At 28.5% G+C, this 12,061-nt stretch overlaps 2 protein-coding genes across 2 annotated transcripts; one reads left to right on the top strand and one right to left on the bottom strand.

Annotated features, from left to right (window-relative positions):
• The first annotated feature begins 415 nt into the window (after positions 1–415).
• Positions 416–874, top strand: LOC21406933 (S-protein homolog 6). The gene has a single exon (XM_010105581.1). It carries the CDS (start codon positions 416–418, stop codon positions 872–874), a length of 459 nt encoding a protein of 152 aa, XP_010103883.1.
• Positions 875–5,621: 4,747 nt separating this feature from the next.
• On the bottom strand, positions 5,622–7,327 carry LOC21406932 (basic blue protein). Its single transcript, XM_010105580.2, has 2 exons — positions 7,069–7,327; positions 5,622–5,947 (listed from the first exon to the last, which is right to left on the bottom strand). Exons 1-2 carry the CDS (start codon positions 7,241–7,243, stop codon positions 5,745–5,747), a joined length of 378 nt encoding a protein of 125 aa, XP_010103882.1. The 5' UTR covers positions 7,244–7,327; the 3' UTR covers positions 5,622–5,744.
• Positions 7,328–12,061: the final 4,734 nt, after the last annotated feature.

Genomic DNA, 12,061 nt, shown 5'->3' with positions numbered 1-12,061 from the left:
TATGAAACTCTTTTTGAATTCAGTGACTATTAATAAAATAAATTGACTATAAAGATTAATTGTAAATAGAAAAAAAAATTCAGGGACTACTCATAAATTTAACTCTTACTGTTTTGATTCCTTATTTAATTCGCAGATTTATTTAGAACTTAAATGGTAAAATACCTAGTAACGTGTCATATATATTGACTTATATAACGTTCCATTACATATATACATATATAACGTCATTGATTGCCCATTTTCCCTTACTAACTAATTTAAAGAACTTCTCCAATTCGGCATTTACGTGGTCATTTATAGGAGAATATTTCCATCACATTTCTGTCACCATTTATTCCTCTTTGTTTCCCACTCTAATTGTTCTACAAATATAGACATTTTTGCATATATTGTGATCAAAAAACAAACAAAGATGTCTAAATTCAGAGCAAAAACTTGGTTTTTTGCCTTCTTGTTTGCTTCTTCCCTACATGGCGCTAGAACAAGCCAAGATGCGAAAACTGAGGAATATCATGAGAACGGCTGGTTTCGGAATCCAACGACGACGGTCTCCATTGCTAATAGCTTACCGGATCATCAAAACGTGACGAGTCATTGCGCGTCTAAGGACGATGATTTAGGAATCCATGTTTTACCAACTAATGGCACATTTCAGTGGTCATTCCGGCCAAATTTCTTCATGACGTCTTTCTTGCTCTGCAGTTTCTCTTGGCGAGATGCGCAAGGCGGGTTTAAGATATATGAAGCCAAGAGGGATTTTCCCAGGTGTCGCCATTGCTCATGGGTTGTTCGTCAAGATGGTGTTTATGGCTACACGGACACCAAACAAGATTATATATTTTTTGACTGGCCAAAGCCACCAAGTTTTTAGAGGGTTATAGAATGTTGAATTGCGAATAAATGTACGTAGTACTTTTCTAGCTAGTTACTAATTTTTTATATATTAATTTCCTGCTTTTTAATTAACCAGTTGTACGAATGTTCTCACGTATTGTCGTGTGAAAGACATTTAAAAAATTTAATTTTTTATTTGATAATAAAAAATTTATTTGTATAATTATTTAAAAGTTTTTGTATTTATTTATTAATAAGTTTTCTTAAAAAAATCGTTAAAACAATACTCGCATTTAAATTTATACCATCTAAAAAATTTAATTTTTTATTTGATAATGAGAATATTATTTATACAATTATTTAAAAGTTTTTGTATTTATTTTAAAAATAAGTTTTCTTAAAAAAATCATTAAAATAATACTCAGCTTTTAAATTTATACACTTAGTAACAAAAATAATATGTATAATTGTAAATTAAACGAACACAGTTTAGTATAAAAAAATAGTGTAAAGATAACTTTTAGAGGAATATTAAATACAGACTCTTTTACAGATTAGTTTAATCTTTCGATACATGTCATCTCTATTTTCTTAAACAAACTAACTTAATAATAAGTCACTTTCTTTACACTTAATTACAAGAGTCCAATTCCTCTCTTTTTGGCTCCCAAATCAACCAGTTTATACAATCCCGAAGAAGAAAAAATAAAAATGTGAGAGAGGCTTGCGTAATAGGGGGAGATCTTTTTTCAATGGAATATTGGTGTGCAATTCACTTAAAAAGAAGACGAAAACAACTCTAAAGTACATATATTTTACTCCAGCTTTGTTTTCATTTTTATTGTTGATAGTTTTTTTCGTTTATTTTTTATTTTTTTTTCCTTTGAAGCCGTTGATATGTTTTAGTCCTAATGTATAAAATTTACTCCAGATTTTTTTTAAAAATTCTTTGTTATTTATGGTTTTTTCTTTTCTGTTCTTTTTTTTTTTTTTCGTTTTGAAGCCGTCAATTGTTCTTTTGGTTTTTCTTTCGTTTTTCTTAATGTGTATATATTTTATGCTTCACTCTCAATGTGTATAATTTGCTCCAACTTTTTTTAAAATTTTTTGTTGTTTATGGTTTTTTTTTTTTTTTTTTCCCGTTTTGAAGCCTTTGATTGTTTTTTCCGTTTTTCTTTTCTTTTTTCTAATCTATACATGTTATGCGTCGTTCCTAACTTATCTTCTTATAACTTATATATTCTCAGGTAAAAAATTATCTAACTTGTATTCATAATTACTTTGTAATGTATAATCGGTATCTTCTTTTTTTTTTTTTTTTTTGAGGTAAAATGTGACTTTATTCAAGAACATTTTCTTCTTTTTTTTTTCTTTTTTTTTTGCTTTTGAGGTAAAATATGACTTTATTCAAGAACATTACATCTCAAGTTGGTCCTTCAAATATTAAGATATATAAGTTGAAGAGAAGGATATGTCCTCGGAAGATTGGAAGAAAGAAAACCTGTTTTTGTCATTAAGTTTTTAGAATAGTTATTTTGCAAGTTTCATGACCATAAGAAGACTTGATTTGACGGAGTGTTGTTTTTATTTAGATTATACTATTTTGCAATTCAACTATATTGAAGTTTTTCATGATTCACAGTTTTAAGATTTCCATCCCTTGTTCTTTGATAAATTATGCAAGGCTCTGTCAAAAGACTCAAAACAAAGGAAAATGAATATGCAACGTTTTTTTTTTTTTTTTTTTTTTTTAATAATTAAGGAATATGCAACCTTATCTCTGCAAAGGTGTCCCTTGTTTTTTTTTTTTCCTTCTATTACAATGTGTAAATGATTATATTTTTGGGTTTCTTTTCTTTTCTCTTATTAAAAAAAAAAAAAAAAAACTTATTAAAAAAGAGACTATTTTATAGTAATGGGTAGCATGTAACCTTTAAAGCAATATGAGATTCGTAATTAACGCATTACAACAACCAGTAGTGTAGAGGCTTCGTAATTAACGCATTACAACAACCAGTAGTAAAATCGCTATATTTAAATGTTGAAGTCGTTATATTTGGGAGCCAAAAAGTAAAAATGACATACTTATAAATAAGTATAAAGAGAGTGAATTGTAATTAAGTTAGTTTGTTTGAAGAAATAGAGATGATACGTGTTAAAAAATTAAACTAATATCTGTAAAAGACTCTGTATTTAGTATTTCTCATCGAAAAGAGTATTAACTCTGTTAAGTGTCAAGCATTGCCTCTTTTAAGCATAGAGAGATTTCCTCTTCTTTCCTTCCTTTCATTCATTCCTTTGTTTTTGTTTGTTTGTTTTGTGTTTTTAAGAAGAAATTTTATCCATATTTATAACTACCGTTCTGTAACTTCATTAAAAAAAAAAAAAAAAAAAAAATTAACTACTAAAAACTGATACAGCCACGTTCTATTTAAAACAAAATATGAGCCACATTAAAATTTTCATTGAAGTGTAAAAAAAAAAAAAAGAAAAACAAATGATTTTTGAAGAAAAGAGGTTATGTCTGTATTTTTGTTTTTTTATATATAATTTTTCTTTTATTTTTGGAAGGAATTTATTTCTTAATTTTTTAATTTTTTAGGAAACCTCTCATATTCATTATTACTTGTGAAAATTTTACATACATTTTATAGACTTAACTCAATTTATTATCTATTTACTTATTAATCAATCGAGAACTACTTGGTTCTAAAATAGTGTCAATTATTAAGTAGCGTTATCAAATTTTTTTTGATAAAATCATTTTAATATTCTCTATTATAGAAAAATATCTCGCTGAAATGATGTGTTTTTAATAATATTAAAATGATATTTTTTCTTTAAAAAAACGTTCTATACTTTAAGATTGATTTTAACCTACAATGTTCAAATTCGCCTTTTTATAATTAACTAGAAACTAATAACTTCTACAGTTTAGCTTATTTTGACTGGCCAAAGCCACCGAATTTGTACACCAACGAATATATACTGCAGTGTGTCATCGAATATTGAATTGCGAATAAATGTACTTAGTAACTTTTCTAGCTAGTTATTAATTTCCCTTTTTTTTTAATTCATTCCTTCTTCTTTCCTTTCTTTTCTTCACACACTCACTCTCTCTCTCTCTCTCTCTCTCTCTTTAAAAACAATAAAATATATTCATTAAAAAGCCACTAAAAAATTAGGATATAAGAAAAAAAAGAAAAAAATTAACTACTAAAAACTGATATGGGCCACGTCCTATTCAAAACAAAATACGTGCCACGTTAAGACTTTATTTATTTCACCGATTTGAATTTAGAATTCAAGTTTTATTACAGTAAAAAACTCTCAGAAACAGTCACATCTAATTTTTTTTATTGCAGTAAAAAGCTCTCACATAAAATTACATTTCAACTCGAATCAGCGCACTAATCGGACCTTAAATTTCATGTAAATATTTTTTTAAAAAAGTGTTCGAAGAAAACAGTGTAGAAAAGAGGATATGTATACACTCTGTTTATATATATATATATATATATATAACTTTTCTTTTATTTCTGGAAGGAATTTATTTCTTATATATATATTTTTTAGGAAACCTCTCATATTCATCATTAAAACTTTTACAGACATTTTATAGACTTAACTCAATCTATTATATATTTACTTATTGTTAGAAAAATAGTTTGGAAATCTTTTTTTGAGGTATCATTTTGAGGCTCAATTTTAAGCGGGACTTACTTTGTATTAGTGATGGCTCAATTTAGATTTGTATTTTCCATCACGAAGAGACCAAAATAATATATTCATATGTTCAAAATAGTAAAATAGTGAATAAGAAATTAACTCTTAAAATGTTCCTATAAAACTGGATAAAACTAAAGGAAAAACTTCAAAGAAGTTGAGAGTTTCTTGTCCTATATCGAAAAGTGATGGGGCCATTGTCCCATCGAAACCCTATAAAATAAAGAACCCACACTCCTCTGTTGAGACACATCTCCTCTCAGAAACCATCTCTCCCTGTTGTCTATTAAAAGTTAGCAAAAGTTAGTGTAAAATTAGCAAAAGTTTTGTTTATATGACCTGTTCATTAAAGAATTCCTTAGTACGATGATCCGTTTACAGTATCAACAAAATAAAGACTCTTTATTTACTTAGAAGTCTACTTTTAAGACAAATGAAGTATCAACAAAATAAAGACTCTTTCGTTACGAAGATTTATATTTTTAAGACAAATGGGGAACACTATAAGCTTGGCTCGGTTACTTTCTCTCCACAGTTTTTATCTGCAATTTTTGGTTTCCTGTTTTGATTGGTTGCTTGCTTTGCATACCTTAACCTGGTTAATTGTTTATTTAATAATTACTCTTACTAATCAAGTTCGATTAAGAAAGAAGAAATAACATTTAGAATCAACTTATTGAAGCTTGTAGCCTGTATATAAAGGATTATAATTAATTACTGATCTGACATCATTACTAGAGGGGATATAACTTTGATTAGAATGGCATCATTTGATCTAAACCTAAAGAGTAGGAAAAGAAAATTGTGAAGATTTTTATGTCCTTTGCTTTTTCTTTTTTTTTTTAATCCTCTTACTTTTGTTAATAGGTTAACAATCACCTGATCTGCACATGCACGCATGATGAATAACAAAGTAATAATTCGCGCCATGAAAACCCATGATGAGAAGTAAAAAGGTCACAAACACCAAACTCTTGTCTTTTTTTTTTTTTTTTTTTTTTTTTTTTTTCAATTTACTCAAAGTGTTATTATGTGATACAAATATAAAGTATATTATATGACATAAAGAAACTATTTTATTCCATTCCAAACAACACTTCAAAACATGGTTTTTTAATACATGATAATGCTCTACTATAGAGTGACAATCACGTCTAATAAATACATAGTTTCCCCTTTAATTAGGCTGCAGTTACGGCAATTTTCATTCCAGATTCGCAGTGCCCGGGAAAATTGCATATGAAAAAGTTCTGGCCCTTCACTAGCTTGATCTGGTCCTTTCCACTTGTATAGACTTTGGCTCCCTTTGGTACTGTCCTGCACGTCTGGTAACCGGCCTTGTTAACAGCCACCACATTGTGAGCACCTCGGCCGTAGTTGAACACTGCACGAAAAGTTCATGAGCCTCCATAGTTGGGTATTAAAACAAATTAAAAACGTACAATCCTTTGCACAAAAGCATGTTGAAAAGAAGGATTAATTTCATGAATACCCGTAAACTATATGTCGGTTACGCTTTCTAAATTTTAAAAATGGTTCATTTATTTTATTATACGTGAATTACTCGAAATGATCACGTGACACTATTTATAACTTTATAAAAATATTATCCAAAAACTAATGATTAAATTTGAGATAAGTTGACCAAAAAAAAAGTTTATTCCATAAGAAAAAAAATAGTTTAGTGAGTATTTTTAAAATTACATGACTTCAAGGGGTGTTTTGAAGGATATTATATAGTTTAGTGAGTAAAATGAATAGTTTTTCAAAATTTAAACTATATATAAAATTAGAATGCAAAGTTCAGTTCAGGAGGCATATTTAATAAAAATTAATTTTAACAAAAAAATATAGTGCTCGCAGCTAGAACGTTAAACACCAAATTCCGCTGTTAATTTTGGAGCCTTTTGATCCTAAAATCTTGATATAACCGTTGTGTTTTCAGCGGAAAAATAAAACAGAGAGAGAGATCCTCATGGATTCCCCTAACTTGAAAGAATATTGGACCGACAATTTCATCCAAACTAGTTTTTTTTTTCTTTTTTTTAAATAAAAGAAAAAATAATAATAGAGTAGTGCTAGTGTTAATCCATAATTTTGGAGCCTTTTGATCCTAAAATCTTGATATAACCGTTGTGTTTTCAGCGGAAAAATAAAACAGAGAGAGAGATCCTCATGGATTCCCCTAACTTGAAAGAATATTGGACCGACAATTTCATCCAAACTAGTTTTTTTTTTCTTTTTTTTAAATAAAAGAAAAAATAATAATAGAGTAGTGCTAGTGTTAATCCAAACTAGTTTTTTTTTTTTTTTTTTTTTTTTTTTAAAAGAAAAAAACAAGAGAGTAGTGACTACTAAAATGTGAGTATCGCAAAATGAGCTCCTTCAATTAATAGTGGTGCTTAACATCCGTAATATTTTCTTTTTATTAACCCCTTAAAAGAGGCTTCAAAGATAACCCTTAAAAAATTTTATTTAAACACGAGCAAAAAAATATATACTTACCAAGTGTGTCACCAGCACGGAAGCGCTTTCCTTTAGGCCAACCGGCAACGTTAAAGGTCCAGCCGCCGGCGCCGCCGACCGTGTAGGTTGCCGCACGAGCCAACTCAGTTTGGCTAAGCACCAACAACAACAGCAAAGCCGCCGCGACCATTGCACTGACTCTTCCCTGGCCCATTTTTCTTGTGTGCTTTCAAAGGAGCTAAACAAAACAAAGAGAAAACAATGCACAAACGATGACACTACTACGAGATGTGGATGATATCAGTTTAATTAGCTGAGGAAGTGAGCCCCTTTAAATAATGGCGGATTACTTCCATTTGTACAGAGCCTGTAGGGCCCACCAGTCGAGTAAAAAGTCGTCTTATGGCCCGCCAGCACTTGATCGGCCTTAACTGCTTTCAGACGGGTCAGAACTCAGTTTCGACTCTCGAGTTTCAAAACCTTCTAGCGGGTCATCTTGCGGTCATCAAATCCCAAATACGGTGTCAGAATTCAGATCTATGAGGAATTAAATACCATACAGGCTTTTTGCCACTTGTGTCTAATTTGTGGCTAAAATGTATCGTACAAAGTTGACCATTTTTATAATTTTACAATTACAATAGGAGAAATATTCAGGTGACGTTTGGTTCATAAATTTAAATTATGTGATTAAAATTATTTTTAATTTATGTATATTTTTTATGAGAAAAAATACTGTAGTGAATTATGAATCATGATTCAAATCAGAGAACGAATCTAGGTACCAAACAGACTCTTAAAGTCTTATTCATTTCACCGATTTAAGTCTCGTTCTTTTCGTTGATTCGAGTTTAGAATTCGAGTTTTGCTACAGTAAAAAGCTCTTAAAAATAATCACATCTAACTTTTTTGCTACAGTAAAAAATTCTCACACAACATCACATCTCAATTCAAATTAAAAACTCGAATTAGCGAACTGAACAGCCCAAAAGGAAGTTCTTTGCAAGGTATTGTTGAATAGGTTCGAGATGGCAGCACTGTTCGGGTCTATTTGCTTCCAGTCTTTCAGTTTGTTGTTCGTAGCGGGAATTCAAGTATGTACTTTTTCCAGCTGTATGTGATTGTTATATCACACTTTCTCTGTGGTATATGTTTGCACATTTAGACTGTTTAGTTTGTTAATTTAAGTTTTTAATTTGAATTAAAATGTGATTTTATGTAATAATTTTTTACTGTAATAAAAAAATTAAATGTGATTATTTTTAAGAATTTTTTACTGTAATAAAATTTAAACTTTAAATTCGAATCAATAAAATCAATGAGAACTTATTTTATTAATGTCTTCTGACACCTCTGTATGTGATTTCTACATCCATATGCATATAATTTAAAACTTTTTCTGTTTGATTTAGTGGCTCTTCTTCAGTGGGAAGAAGAGCCACAGTGGACGCTGTTGTTGAAGCAGAGAGGAACTCTGAAGCAAATGGAGATGCTTTTTCTGAACCTCGAGCTCCTCTAATTAACTTCTGCACAAAGAGTTGCAGCTTCAACAGCGGCATCGAATGATGTTGGTGATCCGTTTTCAGCAGAAGGCAAACATTTTACAGAGATTCGTACTTTGAACAGATATGTAAATAACGGTAAATTACTTATTTACTCTTGAAATGAGAGTCACGTACTATTAATGTGACACTTAACGTTTAAAATTTTACTGATGAACGGAAAAGAATGATGCGTGCTAACGGCTAATTATTCAGAAAAAAAATTTATTATTTTTAAAATTTTAGAGATATTTTGTTACAAAATCAATCGTTTAAAGGAAAAAGTGTAATTTATCCTATGATTTTTATAGACATTTTAAATAAGAAAAATACTTAAAATACCTAAATATATTTTTTCTGAATATCATTGTTGTCCTTTTATGTTTTCAAATGCCAAGACACCCTCTTCTGTGTTTATAAACAACTAGGCTCAAAATGCCCCCTCAAACAATCAAATCTTTAAAATATCAAGGTTACTCTTCTCAATCTATATTAACTGTTATTTTATATGATTTAACTAGAAAGTAAACAAAAATTAATCCAAAATCATTTTTAAACAAAACACTTAATCCTTGTTATAGCGTGATATATTCCCCTATTTCCAGAAGTCATGTTCTTTATTAGTTAGTATTCTTAACAAATTTACATATCATAACCATACGTACAGAAAACTTACTACAACCAGCTGTGTTCATGTGAGCAAAAAAAATAAGGGAGTTTCTTTGAGAGGTCACTCCTATAGGTAATGTCAGTTTTTGATTGTTTAAATAAGTTAAAATCGCATCAGATTAAAAAAATATGCAGAATAAACAACTTTTTAAAAAAAAAAAAAAAGATATTGCAGAACAAAGGTGGATTTAATTGTAATTTTATAAATATATATAGACAATCTCAGCCTTTTGAAAACACAAGATATTGCATTTTTTTTATATAACTAGTTTTGTAACGTGCTTCGCACATATTATTGTGTTAGAGACTTATGGATAGTTTATTGTTTACCGAATAATGAGAAATTTAATATAAAACTATTTAAGGAATTTTGAATTTATTATAAAAGAAATATGTGTAAAGATAACAATTGACGAAAAAGATTAAGTAGAGACACATTTTAAAAAAATTATTTCAACGAACTAAAAATAAAATTAGAAAACATGTGAAAAAATTACTCTTATAAAAGTAGAGTGAGGATCATATTTAAAAAAAAAAACACAAAAAATTAAAATGTAAAAAAAATCACAAAAAATAAAGATAAAAAATAAAAAAGAAACTAATTGGAGAGGCTGTCGGAAAAGAGCTTTGATTCTTTTATGTATTGTTAGATGACAACGGTGAACGACTTAGTAACTTCCATGTATCTCTCAATTTTGCATTTTTTTCCCCTTGAAAATATAAGCAGGAAATGGAAAACCGGTAAATAATGACTATCTTGTTGAGTTGAATAATTATTATCTCTATCTAACCAATGAAGTAATAAAGAGAAAGCAATCCTCTCTATAACTTCAATTTCAGCTTATCTACTTTGTTTCTGATGAACACCATCAAACACAATGTAAATACGCGTGCTATTATGGACAAACTTATATATTAGATAATTTCAACCATCTTTTTGTTTTCCTCTTTCTCTTTTGTAGTTTTCTTTTTACGTCTTTTTGAAATGTGTCCTCCATGATAAAAACTAAATCATAACAGGAAACCGTGCACCCTCCCACTATGAAATTCTCATTGCTTTATTACCTAATTCAACTCATTCCTTGGAAAGTCTTTGGTCTTCTTGGGCGCATATAAACTTCCAACAACCCACCACGACCAAGTTGTAAACTACTTTTGCGCATTAATTCCTGGTTTGGTCCTCCTAGTCGGCCAGGAATTCTGGAGATTAGGCAACACGCATGTAAAATTAGCAATTCTCCACGTTTACTTAAATTAGATAATTGTAAAGAATTAAGAATCAAAATATTATAATTGTAGTTTATAATATATTTTTTGAAATTCAGTTTATGGTCAAGTCAAAACTCTCAACTCAAAAGGTTTCATTTGCATATCCAATTAGTGTAATTTGAATATCAATATCAATATTTGTATGTGAATGACCTATGTTAGCTTTACTTTCTCAGGCATCACAACTTAGAGCCTTTCATAAAATCAACTATTAATAAGCTAAGAATGTCTCCAATGTAATGTCAAAGTTCTATGTTAATGCCATAATTTTTTAGTTGGATCAGAATACCATTTTCTCACTATTCTCTAATAAAAGTTTTTTTTTTTTTTTTGCCAAATATAGTGTGTGTATATATATATATATGCTATGTTTCTTGCGAAATTCAGTATCAAATATAGAGAAATTATTCAATAAACTAGGTATGTCACATTATCATGCTTACGCGATACACTTAATGAGTATAGAAGTTATACATCTGAGTAGTTTGTTTATATTAGCTTTATGGATTATATTTCTTTTCCACAATGTGTTTTAAATTAATTACTTAATCAAAACACATAAATACTCGTTTTCAAAAAAAAAAAAAAAAAGAAAAAAAAAAGAAGAAAAACACAAATAAGAACTCCGCCAAAATCTTGTGCAGTGATTAACTTCGAATATTATTATATTATATTTAAAAAAGGTTATTTTTAAATTAAATTATATGACCTACAAATGTTGCTAAATACTACAATATCCCTTAAAGAACATTTCCAGAAGCATAAATAAAATCCAAGAATGAAGCAACATCTTCGCGTAAGTTTTATTTTCTTCTTGTTTCTTTTTCTTGTACTTTCACTTTCTTAGAACAAATGTTATGCAAACAGGAAAATAAAAAAAAAAGGATTAAAAATAACCCAACAACGTATCTTCCTGTCAATTTAATTCCCGAAGTACAACAACGTATCTATATTATCAATGGCACATAAGATTTTAGTTCCGGAAACAAACCTTCTAGAATAAGGTCAATGTCTTTAAATTTCTAGAATAATTAATTATTTTAAATATTAAAATAAAATTGCTTAAGATTAATTAATATAGCGGTTTTAATAGAAAACATATGGAAAATGAGAAAAATTATTACATAAACCTGATACCATTAAATGTGAACTTTTAATAATATACACTTTTATTAAAATTTAATTTACAATTCTATTGAATACACTTATATATATTTTAAATAGAGAAAATAATGAATTAATATTTAAACTGTAATTTATTTTATCATATGGCGTGATAATTTTATGCATAAAAGATTTAAAATAAATATTCTATATTAATTAGATTGATATGTGAAGAGAGGATTTTACAAGAGAAACCAATTTCATAAAAGAAATAAAACAAAAAAAATCCTGATGAAAGAAAGAAGAAAAAAATGATAAAACAATTTATGATAACCTTATTGAGTCTTATTCACTAAATTAATATTTTTAAAATTTTAAGTGATATAAAAAAAATAAAAAAAGGAAGTACATGAGGACAAAATAGAAAGACTATGTTTTTGAATAGTAAA

The sequence above is a fragment of the Morus notabilis genome, unplaced genomic scaffold (assembly GCF_000414095.1).
Source record: "Morus notabilis unplaced genomic scaffold, ASM41409v2 Scaffold165, whole genome shotgun sequence".
Classification (NCBI taxonomy): Eukaryota; Viridiplantae; Streptophyta; class Magnoliopsida; order Rosales; family Moraceae; genus Morus; species Morus notabilis.
The sequence above is the reverse complement of the archived record's forward strand: the minus strand, read 5'-3'. Positions and strand labels throughout refer to the sequence as shown.